Here is a 19440-nt window from a genome sequence, read left to right as displayed (position 1 = left end):
ATGTAAATAGCAGTCAACCACTTATTCATGTGTAAAAAGCACCAAGTCAGTCATATGCTTATCCACAGTAATTATAATAAAGATAAACAAAAAGTGGCAGATTCTCTTCGATAAAGAATTCATTTATATACTCTACCTATCCTCTATATTTTATCGCTGAACTATAATGTAGACAAACATGAACTATGATCCCTTTCATCATAGACTTACCTCTTTGCAATGACTTTTCAACATGTGTTTTTGTGGTCTGTAAAGCCTGATTTTTGTCAAAAGTTATTGCAACTGCTGTGACTGTGACCTAGAATCACAGAAACAATAGGACTAGCAAAATAATCATTGTCAAAAAATAAGTTTCTTACACATATTATTCAATACCATAGAACAAGTTACAGTAATTGGCTAATTTGCATTTCCTGGTTAAGATTCTCAATCAGAATTATGCATCAGTTCAGATATTCAGACTACAACTAAGCTCAACATGTACATCTAAATATAGACCCAGAAAGAGTTCAAGAAACTTGTCTAAAGGATGGGGACTGGAAAAATACCATGTAAGTACAAATCCTACTGTATGTGTGCTGGAGCACAAATGTGACTCCACCTTCAGATAACTAGAGTTCAAAAAATATACATGTGTGTGTATAAATATATATACATATACACAGTCTGAGTCATACTAATATGTTTTAAAATATTTTGAAGTAAAACCGTTTATACTTATTTAATTATGGCAAATTTACACAGCATTAAAACAGATCAGGAAGAAGCTAGAAATCTTCTTTAATAATAGACTAACCCTTAATTACCTGAATTAATTCATCTTCAGGCAGAGACACTGTAAAATTTACATGGCACAGGCAGCAGGGGATCATGGACCGCAGTTTAAAATACAGGCTCTATTCAATAGGAAATATTGGCAACATCACTTCTTCTAATTTAAAAATTGACAAAAACTGACATTTTAATACACATTATATTATGGCAGATGGAAAGTTTAAAGGATTGAAACAAAACTGATCCACTTCTGTTTTCTCTATTCTTACATTAAGAATACATTTTTAACATTTAAGCAGACAATAAAGTTTAATCATATTTATCAATGTCATAAAAAATTACATACGAAAAAGATATTTTAAATTGATATATCCACAATACATTTTTATGAATTTTAAAACAATGGAATAACTTAAAATATAATTATTTTATCATATAGTATATTAAAATAGAAAGGACAACTTGAGCATTTTACCTGATGGCACAGTGAAGATGGATATGTAAAAAAATAATTCAGCCCATAACTGTGTAAGGTATTCCAGATAATATATATACTTTTTTTCATTTTAATTTCATGGCTCTTAGAAGCCTTAATTAAAATATAGTTAAGTCAAAATGTCCCTACCTTGAGCAAATTTTCACAGAGATCATTAAAGTTCTTATTGAGGGCTTGATTAGTCAGGTTGAGGCTGCTTAATCGGATTACTCTCACTGATGTGAACATCTAAATAGGAAGTGATACGAAAGCATGTCATTTCATTAGTTTAACTAATAACTGTGATAGTTAGTAAAACTGCCAAATAACAATAATAACTAATGTGGTATAAAAAAGGATAACATTTTAATTGCAATAAAGAGGTAAAAAGAAAACATTAAGAAGGAATTTTCTAAAATCACTTACATTGTATTTGCTTAAAATTAAAAGTGAAAGATTTACCTGTATTTCAGATGTCCAATTATTTATACCAGGCATAATTTCTGTATTGCAACTATAAAATCCTGTCAAATAAATTATAGTCAAAATATATGATATTTCATTTGTTTTTGTGTTAAAAAATAACATTTTTCAATTAGTATGTGAAATTCTAACTGTAAGAACCATTCATTCTTTTTCTAAACTTTATACCTTCAGAAAACTTTAGGACATCTTAATAAATTATCAGTTTTTTAAAAATGTCTAATCATACACGGATTAAAACTCAGTTCACCTAAGTTCTAACATAAATATCTTAAAACTATGTTTTCAGCCTTGGGGCAGCAAAGCACATGGCAAGATGTGACACTGATAAAGCCTTTAAAATAAAGTTAGTACCATAATAATTATGAACTAAAATACTTATGTGTAAAAAAAAAAAGATAACCTCATCTCAAAGGTAAGTTTTTCTGTTTACCTGAAGGAGGAGGAACATCAGTAAGTAGAGAATGTACATCTTCCATAGCATCTGTGTCATCAATCTGAAAACAGAAAGGTTACAACTATTACATAAGTAGTAAATATACGATCATTTCAAATTTTTTACAAAATTTATTATTTACTAAAGAGAAAATATATGAGTCAAAAAACTAGAGCCATTTCCCCCTAAAATATAAAACTTAAAAATATTTTTCAAATTACTGTAAATTTCTCCACAGTAATAATTTTAAGTACTTTTTAAAAAGATTTTACTTATTGACTTTTAGAGAGAGGGTATGGGAGGGAGAAAGAGAGGGAGAAAGGCATCAATGTGTGGTTGCCTTTGGGGACCTGGCCTGCAACCCAGGCATGTGCCCTAGACTGGGAATTGAACCAGCGACCCTTTGGTCCACAGGCCAGTGCTCAATCCACTGAGCCATATACTTCTAAGTGAAATATTTTATAAGTAGATTTAATATTTTTAAAAATGAGCCTTTTCTCAATCTTTTACGAGGGCATGTTTCAAAAGAAGATACCATGAACAATCATTGTCTCTATTTGTTCAGATAAATATAGTGCTATTAAAACTAAAAAATACTTCTAAGTGCACAACTGCTTTAAAATAAAATTATGTAGGGATAAATTTAAAGGTATGACTAAAAAAATAAGTCCCAATCTTATTTTTCTTGTATCACAATATTCCATTGTGAATAATAAAGACTGAAAATATTCAGCTGGACATATATTGACATTCACCTGTACATCAGGGGTCGAAGTCCTACACACACTCTAAACTCCCACTCACCTCACCCCCATGACTTCCAGAACCACTTTCACTTCTACTTTACCTTAGCTCCACGTCACGGCCACACCTCTACACTACTCCGCAAACCATTCCACACCCAACTCTCAAGCATTTTCCAACTACAATCTCCTGTCCTTTTGTCCTTTCTCTTACTAAATCAGCACTTTGCCCTGCCTCCACCCATCTTCTGCCCACATTTGAAGCACTTCTGTTCTCTACTTAGCCAGGATCCCAGGATCAGAAATATCAATGATGCTCTAATCAAACTTCAGGCAGTCCTAAGATCACCTGTTAAACAGATTCCTGGGACTCACCTTGAAATTTTCATTTACTAGGTCTGAAGAAAGGACCCCAGAATCTGTGTTTCTTCCAGGCCCCCAGACAGTGCTGACGCTACGGGTGGTCGCAGCCACTTTGAGAAGCACTGCTCTCAATGGTACCCTGGATCCTCTTGTATCCTTACCCTGACATATACTTTACCAACTCCCATTATTTTTCCATTCTCAGACTAAAAAAATATGAGAAAAGGCACACATCCATACAGTTTGAGTTTTCTACAAATTAACACTCTCACCTCAGTGAGCGTGTGCGTCCCCCTCGGCCGGCACCCTGACCACATTCATAGGCACTGCTCTAGAGTCTTCGGAACTCCAGTCCCGTTCCAACACAATTCTACCAGCTTCCTGAGATCAAGGCATCCGACTTTCTCCCTCAACTGGTGCCTTACCAGAACAGTTCTGAGCATCCTCATTTACTTTCCCTTCCTTCAATAGCAAAGGACTCTGTCTCTTTCAAAGCTAACCATTCTAGACAGCAGGGCAGGGGGAACAGCTTTGTGAGGGAACAGGCTCCATGAACCTTTTGTGCCACATTTAGTCTCCAGAAAATCTAGTTCTGAGTGTATTTTTACAATGAAAGTTCAACAGTATCCTCTGAATTCAGTAAGGAGACAAACACTGCATTCAGAACTCACAGTGCCTATACTATTACATGTAAAAGTATTATAATGATAGTAAAATGTTGTAACACTTAAAGCAGGTAATTCTGCACTTTAACTTGTAATTCAAATTCATTCAAGTTTACAAAAAATAGCTCCAAGGGTTTAATATTATTTTAAGTTTATTTCAACCCATACACTAATTTTTCCAGAATCACCTGCATTATTATATCAGTCTTCTGGTGTTGAACAAAAATATATATTACTAAGTTCTAATATTCTCAAGTTTATTTTAATTTCTATAATAAAATATAACAGTTATAATACAAAAGAATCACATCAATTTAGAATTTGATTGTAAAAATGCACATCTAAAAACTTTAAGAAATTAGTCCAATGAAATAATACCTCCAAAACAAAAGCATCTTTTTTCCCATGTGAAAGATCCAATTCTGTAACTTCGTCAGAGCTTTCTGACTGAGATCTTAAAAGTCTGGAGCGTTGTCGAGGTTCTGGGATGGGAGATCCTATAATCTCTTCAGACATCTCCTAAAAGAAATAAAATTGCTTTATATTATGTAAGACCGTGCTTTTCAGTCTTTTTTCTTTTTCTTTTAATTGAAGTAGAATTGACAGAATGTTACATTAGTTTCAGGTGCACAACATAATGATTTGATATTTGCAACTTCAGTTTGGTTTTAAATTTTTATAATAATAGAAAACGACCTGAAGGGAGATGTCTGTAAAATATATTTAAAGTCTGTATTTATTTATAAATTTTATGACTAATTAACCTTTTATAGACATGTATAGGGATATTTCCTTTAATTGACAATAGCAGCCTTGACACACTAACTCGAGAACATGTGTACGTAACTGCCACGCCAGAGCAAGGCGTTACTGACACCTACTGTATGGGGTGGGCGGGGAGGGGGGGCGTGGAACTGTAATGAGGAGGGAACTGGCAGTCCTTGCAGCTCAGAAGATAGTTCCTGCTCAGCATTTAAAAGTCCTAACGGTCCACAGAAAATTAAAAATTTATGCCCTCACACATGATTCTACTCTTCTGTATCTCTTCCTACCTAGTGGTGATTTTTCAAAGCTCCACATAGTAAATGAGGAACCCAACAGAGCAGGGGTGTCACACTCATTTTCACTGGGGGCTACATCAGCCTTGTGGTTGCCTTCAAAGGGCCCAATGCAATTTCAGCCCCTTAACAGTTCCGGAGTAGTTACATTTATACAGTCCTAAAATTATTTCGGCCCTTTGAAGGCAACTTCGAGGCTGATGTGGCCCCAGGTGAAAATGAGTTTGACACCCCTGCAATAGATGTATATATGTATTTATATATAATACATACATTACACATGTATTTGCTCCGTAACTTATAAAGCTAAGTAAACTTTGATAGTTACTGTAATGATCTTTTTGAGATCAGTATATAGTGCAATCTTATATGGGTTCATCAGCTTTCTCCTATTACATAACCAAAGATCAGAGCTGACTAGAGGTTCTAAATGTCTGTTGGCAAGAAATAGTACAGGGAAAATGTGGATATGTGGGCACAAATGCAAAAGGCGTAACTTATTGTTAGTGTAACAGACCTATCTTTTTTTAAAAAAACAAGAAAGTTAAAAGGAAAAGCTTTTCAAAAATGTAGTTTTAAATGCTCGTTGCTAGCGCATCCCTTACATAAGACTGCCACCGCACAGTTTCATAACTATCTATCTCTGGAGCGCTTTCACACCCATTTATATTGTGCGCACTCCAAGTTCACCTGCCCTATATAAATTTGACAGGATACTTACTATAATAAACACACAATCAGAAAGAGCTGCAGTTTAGAGGTAAAGTAGTTTGCCTGGGTTTGAAAACCAGCAAGTGAAGAACTTGTCTAGATCAGGTCTCTTGACTCTCAGTAACGTTCTTCCCAATAGAAACCACCATTCTTTTTATAATTTTATAGTAGTTTAAAATTCAGTTATGCCTCTGTCCATTGTATCGTGGACCTAATAAATATAACTATCTGAAATTTAATACAGTGGGACTTCATCTGTCGAACTTAATTCGTTCCAGAATGCTGTTCGAGAACCGAACTGTTTGAGACGGGAGACGGAAAACCGAGGTTTGCCTGTGTATCTTGGATTTCTAACGTGGTTTCACCACTGGTGCTGTTAATCCAAATTAAAGTTTTGCACTGCATTTTGATACTTTGGTTGACTGAATTAGCTCCAGTTAAATGGTACTACACCCCTGCATTAGAAACGTTTTTCAATGTATTGGGAAAAAAAAATCAAACAACAACATTCACTTCAGCTGGGGCTACCTCCCTAAGATAAGAAACACCCTGGTCCACAATTTCAGGGTGGGCGTACATTGTTTTAGAGAATCAAGAACACAAACCTGTAATGTGAGTAGTGGCTTAGTACACTGACTTTACAGAACAAATTCTGAGATGTTATTCTGAAAGAGTATAATGTAGTAAGTATCTGAAATAAGGAATGCCATAGAATATTCATAAATTGGTTAGTCCTTTTGTAGAAATAGTCATATTCAACATATGATATACATATAAGCTGAAAATTTTAAAATTCATAAAAGATTTATTCCCTTCTCTAAAATGTACTACTAAAACAGTAGCTCAATAAACATTTATTGGATATATGAAGTTACTTAATGCACTCCCCTAGTATTCTCCATCTTCAAGAGGCTTATATTTTGGAAAGGAAGAGAACTGCGATAACACGTAACAGGCACTGTGACAAAACAAATACAGGAACAATAGAAACAGTGAGGAGTCAGGTCCTGTGTGAGGTCGGGATGGAAGCACAGAGTTGAAAAACACTGTTACGCACGAGTTCAGCTGATATCATTAGAACTGACATAGGGAATTAGAACTGATGTATTTGCAAATCATTCTCCCCAACAGGAGTAAAGACTACTAACAGATGTTAAATATACTTAAATTATAAAAGGAAAATTATAAAAGGAAAATGATTATAGCAAACAAGCAGTCAATAAAGTATTGTGGGGAAAGCTTTTACAAAGGTTATGTAAGTACATATATTAACACATTAACATTTCAATGAATTTAAAGAAGCTCTATATCAATACTGTTTGATATAAATACAAAGTGAGTTTTATAGGTAATATAAAAAAGATACAAATGAAATCTGAAATCCATATGAAAGATATCCGTTAGATATTTTATGTTCTTTTTCCTTTACTAATCTTCAAAATCCAGTGCACTGTATATTTTTCACCTACAGCAAGCACATCTCAGCAAGCACATCTCAACTCAGACCAGCCACTCATCCAGTGCCCAGCAGCCACATGTGACCAGTATCTGCCACACTGAACTGTGTGGTGCTGGTCGTGCTCTTAAAATTCCCCCCAGCTTAACAACTCTGCTAGAAAGCTTTAGTTTTAAGCTGGAATACAGATGTACTATTCCAGAAGACCAACCAAAATTCAAAAGTATATATAAAATAAAATAACTTTAAAAAACAACAATCATGTTATCCACACACTTTCCTCTTACAGAAATATTTCATTATCAGGGACTCATGAAAACAAATCGTTTCATTCTAACTTAATCTTCCCACCCCATCTTTCTCTCGGTTCAGATCACGGCTGTAAGGCCTCTGTAGAGTAAGAGGCACCGTGATACCGATTGCAAAGGTGGTGGGAAGTCTGACTGGAAAACACTGGTAGGAAAGTTGTAAGAAAAATGCCAAAATTAAAAAACAAAACTGTTCTTTCACATTTTTACCATAGGTACGAACTGTTTGTTTTTATTAGCAACAACACTTTAAGCCATTTTTTGGGTCATTCAATAAGTATTTATCGAAAATACCAGAAGGAACTGCTCTAGGCATTAGGGACACAGCCCTGGCGGAGCTTCATTCTACTGGGAGTAACAAGCAATAGACAAAAAGGGGGATAGGAATACCAAAAACTGATGGGAGAGTTACAATTCTTAAATGGGGTGGCCGGAGTCAGCCCCCTAAAAAGGAGACATGGGAGCACAGCTGTAAAGGGAAATAAAAGAGTGAGTAATGAGGAAAGCAAATCTAAGCAGTGCGGAAAAAATCTTTAATGTCCAAAACAAAATAACCTAGAAATATACTGATATCTAAACAATGACTTGTGTATTCACAATGTAGATTTAGTTTACTTACTGGAGGATTGATTTCATACAACTCTTTATTCTTAGCAATTGTGTCATTTATCTTCTTTTGCATGTGAGATATATGCTGTTCATAGGAGCCATCATTAGGAGTCTTCCCAGCAATCTGAATTCCACCAGGCATTGGCAGCGCTGCTAAATACACACCTGTGGCCGACTTGTAAAAATAAAGGGGAAATAATAAAAAACATCTAAAGAATAACAGTCCTTAAGTTTTCACATTCAGGAATGCACTCTTTGCCCTGTCAGAGAAAGATAACTAGTGGATGCACAGACATATGTGGACGGGCACAGCAAAACATAACTGGCAACGAGCTGCTTGCTTCTGATGAGAAGCTGGGGGGTGTGGGGACGCAGTAGGGGAGGTTTTACTTTTCACTGCATACCCAACTGTACTATAGAACTTTTACCTCATGATTATGAAAAATAAATTGCATTGAAGAAGTTTAGGGAAAAAGATGAAAAATTTTTTAAAGTTTTGCATCAAAGAGTAATTTACCTTTTCTGCAGCAAAAGTAAATGGGAAACTTGCAAAGCAAGTGAAGAAACTGAAGTGCAAGAAGAATAGGAAACTTACTCAAGATGACACTGTCAATAAATGTGGAGAAGAGATCTGAATCTGTTTTTCACTCTGAAATCCAAGACCTTTTTACTATACCATGCTACTTCTATAATTACCAAGAAGGAAAACTTCACCTGATACATATTCATTTTAAGTGTTTAATTAAGTGGTTATTAATTTCTGACTGTGTAACAGTACTATACGCCATTAGTACTGAACTATTAGGGGAAATACAACACAATATACATACACATGCACTCCACATACCTATGTGTGTTTATGTTCAAATTGCTTATATAAACAGGGCAAAAAATACATAGAAGCATAAACATCAAATTGTTAACATCAAAGAAGTGGGGAAAAGGAAGGTAATTTTTAAAACTATCGATATTTGTGTATTTTGAATTATTATTTTAAAACTAATCAATTGCCAATTTTACACAAGTCCATTCTCAAAAGGGTATAATACTCTGTGATGAAGTCTGTGCAGTAGATGAAATTGATCCTCAGAAGCTCTCCCTCCTGGTTCGTTCATTAGCGTCCATGACTGCACTTGTGACCCAGTTTCTGATGCTCAACCTGAGAACACCCTGTGTGCCATGTGAAGCCTTAGTGTACCATCTCTAACACTTTTTTTTAACAGCATTTGCTAATGAGGCAACAGCCCAGAGGAGTTGAGAACACAGATTCTAGAACTAGATAGTCCTGGCTTTGAAATGTAGTTCCAGTACATGCAACCATATCACTTTGGACAAGTGTCACCCTATCAACAGCATTCATGTTCTCTTCTTGTAAAGACAATATTGCTGTTCTTCTGGAGTGGCACAGTGCCAGACACCCAGTAGCACTCATCAGCGATTAACTATCATGGAAGCTACTCTTGGGACTTTGAGATTTAAGTGCACAAGCTAAAACACACACAAAGATCAAAATTCCAAACAGCTACAATTAGTGTCACTAGTGATCAAGAAAGAAAAGATTAGTAAGAATCGGAAACGGCAGCATTTGAAGATTTATACGGGGATCACACAATAGTCTCCTGGGGCTCCACCACCACAGAGTGTTTGGTGCAGTTGGCACCATGTTTCTCAAACCTCTGAACATGAATGAAGCTCTTGGCTCCCACAGATGCCCACTGACTACTGTTTTGCATTTAGCCCTATTTGCACATTTATGTTAAGTCCTCGTTCAGCGTGTGAGTTTTTATATGAATGCATCATAATGAATAGTTTTTCCCCAAGTTAATCTAAATAGCAAATATTTGAATATAAATCAGATTACTTTCATTAATCATCACAAATTCCTTCTTAAAAAATTGTGATTACATGATTAGTTTATTGTCATCATCATACAATTATCCCCTACAAACAGAATTTCCATATTTGCTCTTATAGAAAACAACGGATGAAGAAGCAATTTAACATTTTATGTACAAATGGCTACTAAGAAAAAGAATCCAAGTGCCATAAACTTCTAGAGTTAAATTTCTGTGCATGTCGCAGAAAGATGGCAGAGAACTCCAATTTAAAAAGCACCAGCAACATAGACAAAAATTCTGGCTAACAAAGTATCTAGACTATAAGAAGATTTCCTTATATATTATTGTTCAGATTCTACCTAATCAACATATATTTTACAGGCATCTAGTTCTCTGGATTTCAGGCTATTTATAAAGGCAGCACTTGCTTACCCTACTGACAACTTCCTAGTCAGAATTTGTTTTCTAACAAGAGAAGGTAAACATGAAGGAGCTTCCCACTGACTCACAATTTATCAGCACTTAAGAAACACATATTTTATTGCATATTCTACTGTCTTCTGGCCACAGATGTACATTTACAATGAAATTGAATTCACTGTCCAACAGCAGGCAGTGTTTCACAGGTATTGCTTTACTTTCTCCATTACAACTAAAGATTATTGACCACTGTAGGGCACCACCACCCTGCCCCTGCACAGCTGATCCTCCATGGAGGGTGGAGGTTGGTGACCAGGGGTCACAGCCAGTCCTTCAAGTTGACTGGCCTGGCTAAATCCCACCCACTGATCTGCCAACAGCAACCAAGGCTCAACCATAAGTGGAGGGTGTACTCAGCCCACACGAAGGACACACCTCGAGTACCCAGCTGGGTGATAGGGGAGGTTGTGCCACAGGAACCTACAGGACACCAATGACATTAGGCCACACTACCAAGACACAGAGTCAAAGCAGCTCTACCTAATACATAAAAACAAACACAGAGAGGCTGTCAAAACGAGGAGACAAAGAACCATGGCCCAAATGAAAGAACAGATAAAAATTCCAGAAAAAGAGCTAAATGAAATGGAAATAAGCAATCTATCAGATGTAGAGTGTAAAACACTGGTTATAAGGATGCTCAAGAAACTTAGTGAGGACCTCAGCAGCATAAAAAGCCAGTCAGAAATAAAGGACGCACCAATTGAAATAAAGAACAATTTACAGGGAAACAACAGTACAGTGGATGAAGCCAAGAATCAAATCAATGATTTGCAACCTAAGGAAGCAAAAAACAACCATGCAGAACAAGAAGAAAAAAGAATCCAAAAAAATGAGGATAGTGTAAACAGCCTCTAGGACAACTTTAAGAGATCCAACATTTGCCTCATAGGGGTGCCAGAGGGAAAAGAGAAAGAGCAAGAAATTGGAAATCTATCTGAAAAAATAGTGAAAGAAGACTTCCCTAATTTGGTGAAGGAAATAGACATGCAAGTATAGAAAGCACTGAGAGTCTCAAAGAAGATGGATACAAAGAGGCCCACTCCAAGACACGTCAGAATTATAATGCCAAAGGTTAAAGATAAAGAGAGAATCTTAAAAGCAAGAGAAAAGAAGTTAGCAGAAGGTTGCCAGATGGGAGGGGGGGAGGGGGAGAATGGGTAAAGAGGTGAGGGGATTAAGGAGCACAAATAGGTAGTTACAGAACAGCCATGGGGATGTACAGGACAGTGTAGGAAATGGAGTAGGCAAAGAACTTACATGCACGACCCATGGACATGAACAATGGTGGGGGGATTGCTGAGGGAGTGGGGGTGCTGGGTGGAGGGGGCATAGGGAGAAAAATCAGAACAATTATAATAGCATAATCAGTAAAATATAATAAAAAAATAAAATAACATAACCTAAAGATTATTTTAGTCCTCCCCACCTCAGGAGTGACTTTGCCCCCAAAAGGACATTTGGGAATGTCTGGAGATGTTTTTTTGTTATTGTAACGGAGGTAAGAGGGCAGAGATGCTGCTAACTAGTGGGCAGAGGCCAGGGATGCTGCTAACCATGCTTTAATGAATGAGACAACCCACTACAACAAAGAGTTATCCACCCTCCAACCTCCACAGTTCCAAAAAGGGAAAGTCCTGTCCCAGCAATGTATAAACAACAACAAAATCCAGTTCAATGGTGGCCAACTTTAACAAACAAGCTGCACATGGTAATTTTTAGAAATCTGACTGAGGTTATGGTCAGAATATAAAAATATAATGATAACATATATAATTAATTAAATAGGTAAATATTTTATATGATAATTTATTAATTTAATTTTAACACAGTATCTAATAATTGTATAATATAAAAGTCAAATATTTGAAAGCCTATCATCAGATATGTTACTTCTTACGTCTCCAACCCTCAAAAGTCTTGACGCCAGTTTCTTTAGATAAGACTTTTTAAAAGAATCTTTCATCACAAAAAACAATAGGCATCACAAAAACAGAAACAAAACATGTAAACTTACCGCTAGGCCCATCAGCATATTTTCACCCACTGTAATCTGAATTCTCAGTCCAAATAAAGCGTTCATTCCTTTGAGTTTTAGCTTATTCATTAGCTGAGTGTGCACTTCATATTCCATAAATGGCAACAGATTACTGATAGCTGTGGCATTTGCTTCCGCCTGTGCTTTCTTTTTTAAGCGACATAACCTGTTAAAAAAATAATTTAGTCAGTGGACAGTATTCTTAGTACCATCTTAGCAAATATCCAGTTTTTAAAACTTTCTAAGAGAGTGCTTAAGAAAACATGGGCTTGTTGTATTAATAATCTTTCTGTCATTTTTTCACTGTATATGTTTTTGCTGAAAATATATTTACACAAACAAAAAGAAAAACTCTCAAAATCTCTAGAAAAGAACTATTAAATACTGATCAAAATTACTAGAGAATATAATTTTAAATCTTAGGTTTCGTAACTCCACATTCTCATATAATAAATGGATAGCAGAGGAAGAATTTAATCATTAAAAGAATATAAACTTATAAAAATATAAAACTGGGATATCTATCAAGTGCCAGGCACTGTTCTAGGTGTCGAGCACTAATCAATGAAAAAAATACAAAGTCCCATTTCTCATGGTTATATTGACAAAGTCTCCGTTCTCATGGTCATAACCCAGTAGGGGATGCAGGAATAAACAAAAACAAGGCGGCCTCAGATTTTTAAGAATCAGATATCTGAAGAATATAAACCAGGTGAAATAAGTGGGAACAACTAGAGAGGGCCTCACGGGAGAGATAACACCTGATTGAGATCTTAAAGACAAGATGGCACTGGGAGCGTTGGAGAAAGACAGGGATGGAACGGAGCTGGCATATGAGAAGCACCAAAAGGAGACGACTGTAGCTGAAGTGAAGTGAGCAAGGGCGAGCGTAGTACGAGAGAGGGTACAGGTAAGCAGGGCGCGATCGTGTTCGGGGCTTGTGGGTCATGGCAAGGACCTTTGTTGAATTCTGCCAGCAGAAAACCTCAAATAGGTTTTAAGTAGTAACATGAGCCAACCTGTATCTTAGGACATCGTTTATATTGCTACACAGAGAATGGAGTTAAGATGACAGAACTGATGTAGGGATAGTAGACAAGAGGCTATTTTAGGTGAGCAACAATGAGAGCTTGAAGTACAAAGGTAGTAGTGAAGATAAAGGAAAGATTCCCAAAACTAGCAAGTCAGGCTATTTAACCTAGTAGTTCCCTAACTTTAGCTTATATCAGAACCACCTGGAGAGCTAGTTAAGAAACAATAACTGGGCCCCATCCGCAGAGTTTCCGATTCAATAAGTCTGGGGTGGGGCCTGAGAATTTGCATTTCTTTAAGTTCTCCCCAGGTCTGGAACCACACTGGGAGAATTGCTGATACAGACTGACCCTCACCTACCTAAAACAAACCAAAAATTATATATTATTTTTATATACTATTTGCTATATATACTATTAGCTATTATATACTATTTTTAAATCTTCTGAAAAGCATCACAGGACCAAGGCAAGGGGCTGTATGGGGCGTAAGCATAAGGAGGTAGAGGTAGCACAAGGAAGTTATTTTGTAGGCTGAGACAGTTCTGTGTCTTCACTTGGTGGCAGTTGTAAAAACTGAGTCTGTAATAGTAATACAGTTACTGTAAGTCTGTAATACAGTTAAGTGTACTATACCAATGTCAATTTCCTAGTTGATACTCTACGATAGCGGTGTAAGATGTCATCAATGAGGAAAGGTGGCGGAAGGGGTACATGGGATTCTTTGTCCCATTTTGTAACTTCCTGTGAACCTATCACAGTCAAAGGAAACAAAACATGATGAACAAGAACCAGCAGAAACAACAGAAAACAAAAAGGTTTCAGATATCAAAGTTATTAATTACAGAATCAGTCAGACTATAATGTGATATTAGGTTTGAAAAGAATGAAGTAAAACTTCTAGATATAAAAAATAGATTACCAAAAATTTAAACTCAAATTATTTGGCTTATTAGCATATTAGAGACAGCTGAAGAGAGAAATAATTAAAAGACAGATAAGAAAGCATCTGCAGTACAGCACAGAGGAACAAAAAAGAGAAAAGACAGAGAGAAAGACATAGAGGAGGCAGTGGAAAGTCTAACATATTTTAACTGGAGTATCAAGTACAGAGAAAAGATGAAAACACAGGAGAATTACCATCTAAAAATTTTCTAAAACACATGAAAAACAGCAACCTACAGATTTAAGAAGCCTAATGTATAACAATTAAGACAAAGATAACTCCATACCTGACACTTCATAGGGAAACAGCAGATAATTAGAGACAAATAGAATAGCTCACATACAGCCTGAGGAAAAAACATGATACCTTCAAAGAAACAATTAGTCTAACGGATTATTTCTCAATAGTAGAAATGAAAGTCAGAAGGCAATAGAAGGGTATCTCTAGTGAGCTGAAATAATATAACTGGCACCCCAAAACATCTTTTAAAGATACAATAAACACATTCAGACATGCGAGAAGACAGTTCTCTACCAGCAGACCACCCAAAGAAGTACTAAAGGATATATATCTCAGGCAAAAGAAAAACAATCCAAAATGAAAGGCCTGAGATGCAAGAGGGAATGAAACAAAAGTAAATAAATTAGAAATATATTTAGAAAAAACCACATTACTTTGTAATAATGTGGGGAGGCTGGAAAAAGGACAATGTCAAGGAATACCACATTTTGGCATGAAGAACTGAATACCGGAAGGCGTAATTTATGAAAATAGAGAAGGCCACTATGAAAGAAGTGGAGAAAATCGGCAGTTCGATTTGGAACACACATGAGACATCTGTGACAATCAAAATGGGATGTGAAGCAGCAGGTAAGTATACGGGTCTGAAGCGCAGAAGAAACTTCTGGGCTGACGTTATAAATTTGGGAGTAACAGACACAGATGGCCTACGAATTCAACTACGGAGAGAGTTTGAGAAGAGGGTCTCAAAAATGAAGAAGTGAAGAGAAATCAACAGGGAGACGACACCAGTCACAAAGGTAGGAAAAAGCAGTGAGAGTATTTTCACAAGGAGAAACGATCAACTGTGTGGCCCTTGCTGAAAAGTCAAGTTAAGATGAGGACAGAAATGCCCAATGGATGTGGTAACCTGGTAACTGTCAGTGACCTAGACCGTAGAGCTGTTTCCTATATGCCTACCACAGTTTAGCATTTCCTACCCCAGTCTATCAATAGCTACGTGAAGTAGAGAGACACTACATAGCACTGTTCTTTAAAAGAAAAATGTCACTTTCCGAAGTGTACTACATATTTAATGTCATTAAAGCATATTGAGTCACATCCCTACCTTTCAACAGGTTAATTAATAATCCTCATAGTAAATATTTATACAGAATTGAGATGTTTAAAACTAATAAAACTTACTTGAGTTTTATAATGAGGGTATTTTTCCTCCTAATTTTCCATACGCTAAAATACAAGGTTCAGATAGAACTGCCCAGCCTATCCAGGATCCCAGATAGGAAGCACGAGGTATTTGAAAATAGGGCTGTTTGCTCCACACCCCATACTCTTTCAAGGACCCCAAATATTGTTTTCAGAACACACCTTGCTTGAATAAGACAACCCTTTCCGATAACCGCCGCATCTGTCGGGAGGTCTATAGTTGTAAAGAGAACGTCGGGAACTTTTTGCTTCCTGCAGTTGTAGCAGTATGTGAGATGAGCTGGGAATGGCATATTCAGTTCATCATAGGGGATGTGGCAAAACCCACAGCCTGCTGGCAAGCTTTCCTCTAGCCTACGGGAATACATTAGGAAAAACAGGCATTCTTGAAGATGCTGTGCTTCTTGTGGAAGACATGTATTACATACTTCGTAGTCGTGTATAAACTCTACCACAGTGCCTACCACAGCAGGTTGTAAGAGCACTACTCTGACTGATAGGAATCCCAACTGCCCGTGAAACGAGAACCATGTGGGAGAAAAGGCTCACACAACTAGAAAATGATTTCTCATCAATTTGTGTATGTGATGACTTACCACCTGACAAAAACCACTATTATTTCAAAGTTTTTTCTTTGGGATACAACAAAAAACAAATGGTTAGACAATGAGGGTGACATTTTCTTACTGTATGACAGATGTAACACAGACATAATTTTTAAATTTCTAATAAAAACATTTTTAGTCAGAAAACTTAAACACTATTAAAAATTATGGTTAAAAACAAATTTAAAGAAGAAAGTAAGTCAAAAGTAGGCACACTTCAAAATTTCTAATGTCCAATGACTGTTTTTAACAAGTCAGAATACCTGTTTCATAAACATATATATCATACATAAATCATAAATGAACGACCCACAACCTTCCCACTCATGGTAAAATATTTGTTGTAATATGTTGTTTAAGAATTCATTTTAGAATGATTAAGTGTCTTTTCACTCATTAAATCTGAGGAAATCAGGAGAATGGATATGGAAACAGAGAGCTCCATGGAGAATCCTAGACTGTCACCGAGCCCTATCCTCCAGGGCTCTGGAAAGATGTGGGTTCTCAGTTCTCCGTAACCTGAAGCAACCTTTAGAAGTTGAAATTTGGCAAGTAGACAAATTTTAAAAGGGAAGGAAACTCATACTATATCTACTAGGAGTCAAGCTTTCTGCAGATTTTTTGTATACTTTATGTCACTGAATTTTCACAATAACCCTCTAAATCAAATTAATCATTCCCAGATATTATTCTTTTATTACTGGCACAGCATTCTGGTACCTTAGAAGTAACGGGGAAATCAGACATATCTGAGTGAAACCGTGGCCCTGAACAAGTTAGTTAACCTCTCTGAGACTCCTCTATAAAATGGGAATAAGAATACCTACAAAGGCTCTTTTAATTTTTTTGAAGAGTAAGTGAGAAAGCTATAGGTAAACACACAGGCCACCCCACACCAATGGAATGCCCACCAGCCAACCACACACACTAGTTCCACTCGGCCTGAAACCAACCTGAGATACTAAGTAACTTGCTCAGTCACACTAAGTACTATGCAGACCTCTAATTATTGTGCCAAAAGCTTGAATTCAAGCCCTTGTGTTGCAAGAGGTGACCATAAAGATATAAACTAAGGCAATCTTTAATTAAACACCTCACAGAAATTCGAACATAAATGATGCAACATCATAAGGCAAAAAAATAAAAGTATTAACATTTATGAAAGCATGTACAAAAGCAGATCCCAATACTTCTCTGTCTCTGAATATTGAGATCACAGGGAATTCTTTCTTCTTTCTACTCTTCTATGTCTTTCAAATTTTCCCTAAGCACTAATCATTTTATAGCAGATAAAAGGACATGGGCTACCATACAAGAGAATTCACTGCATCCATCCAAGCCACAATATTGAAATAAACTACCTGCATAGGAAAGGTCATTTGTTAAATCAGGTTTCTATCTACTCAAGAATGAAATCTACTGACATGTGGGAGAACTATAATGTGGCACTGGGAGAACTCACTGGCAAAATCTGTTTCTCTATAGAACATTCCAAGTGTTTAATATACTTCAAATATCCCACTTTCATTTTCCTGTTTATGGTAACTTTCAATGCTCTGGAATATATTAGGGTCAAAATCCATTTTTGACAAAAAAAAAAAGACATTGCCCAAGGTATTCCGTTTGCCTACCAGTGCTAGAATATCCTTCTTTGTTATATAGAGACTTGAAAATTTGTACTAAACTTGATCCCGTAGAGGATTTTTTTTTTTTGCTTTCTTCCTTAATACATACTAATACAGGATGCAGCAAAAATAGGTTTAGAGTTGTTCATATAGAAAATACAATAATTAATAAATAATAATATAAGAATAAACTCTGATTTGCATTTCCCTAATAGCTATGTGAAGCTGAACATCTTTTCACATACTGATGGCCATATAAATCACGTATCATAGCGTGATGTATCCATGTACACTTGAAACCTGTATGACCCTATTAACCAATACCACCTCAATAAATTTAGTATTAAGAAAAAAACTGTATGTTGCCCTGGCTGTTGTAACTCAGTGGATTGAGCATGGGTCTGCAAACCAAAGGGTCGGTGGTTCGATTCCCAGTCAGGGCACGTGCCTGGATTGTGGGGCCAGGTCCCCAGTGTGGGGCACGTGAGAGGCAACCACACATTGATGTTTCAATGCCTCTCTCCTTCCCTTCCCCTCTCTAAAAATAAATAAATAAAATCTTTTAAAAAATACAGAAAACTTAAAAAAAAAAAAACAAACCTCTGTGTTTCATGTACTCACAACTGGAAACCTACTTTTGCCACCCAGTATATTAATACTGGAAAAAAAATTTGAAAAGCAAATACATGTACTGTAGAGTAAAAGCTAATTAAAATTTATATTATCCAAGTAGACTCTGTTGCCAAACTGTTTTCTTACATATATATTTGGTAATTCATCTGCTTACAGAAAGCATTTCTGACATTTATGGAACTCACAGATAAAAGGAACCGACAATCAAATAAACCAGAAAGTAATCTCATTTTACCTAATGCCTTCACTTTCTCTTTTACATATATTAAAGATATACGTCACTTTCCATGAAGCTTTATACATAATTTTGGTATAATATGGTATTTTGATTGTTTTATAATGAAGATTTTCTTTATGAAAACCGTTTCATGACCTTTTTCTGCTTTGGAGGTAAGACATAAATGGTAATGGAAAAATACAATAAAAATATTTTTAATTTAAAAAATAAAAGAAAAAATCAAATAAAGAAAATATTTCTATAAAGTAACTAACAAAACAATATCTCCTTGAAATTCTTCAACTGGTAGTCATACATGTCACTTATCAAGATACTAGAAATTATAATGTGTCAGAGTGCAGATCCCAATACTTCTCTCTGCTGTGAGTTAGGTAAAAATCAGCAAAGTGCCTGGTCCTGAATTCTACACTGTACCACTGTAACACACCCTCAGAGAAAAGACCTATCCCAGCTCTGAGAGAAAAAAGTCAACTTCTCTC

At 36.1% G+C, this 19440-nt stretch overlaps 1 protein-coding gene across 14 annotated transcripts in view; it reads right to left on the bottom strand.

Annotated features, from left to right (window-relative positions):
• The window catches only part of C2CD5 (C2 calcium dependent domain containing 5), an 87860-nt gene that overhangs the window by 15774 nt on the left and 52646 nt on the right, over positions 1-19440 (bottom strand). For all 14 annotated transcript variants that reach the window (XM_045184165.3, XM_024575570.4, XM_045184168.3 and 11 more), the window contains 9 exons: positions 16023-16214; positions 12417-12603; positions 8092-8256; positions 4318-4458; positions 2166-2229; positions 1712-1773; positions 1400-1498; positions 807-896; positions 211-298 (listed from right to left, as the gene is read on the bottom strand). In XM_045184165.3, the coding sequence (XP_045040100.2) occupies positions 211-298; positions 807-896; positions 1400-1498; positions 1712-1773; positions 2166-2229; positions 4318-4458; positions 8092-8256; positions 12417-12603; positions 16023-16214 (1088 nt within the window). The remainder of the gene's footprint in view (positions 1-210; positions 299-806; positions 897-1399; positions 1499-1711; positions 1774-2165; positions 2230-4317; positions 4459-8091; positions 8257-12416; positions 12604-16022; positions 16215-19440) is intronic.

Source organism: Desmodus rotundus, chromosome 3 (genome assembly GCF_022682495.2).
Source record: "Desmodus rotundus isolate HL8 chromosome 3, HLdesRot8A.1, whole genome shotgun sequence".
In the NCBI taxonomy this organism is placed as follows: Eukaryota; Metazoa; Chordata; class Mammalia; order Chiroptera; family Phyllostomidae; genus Desmodus; species Desmodus rotundus.
The sequence above is the reverse complement of the archived record's forward strand: the minus strand, read 5'-3'. Positions and strand labels throughout refer to the sequence as shown.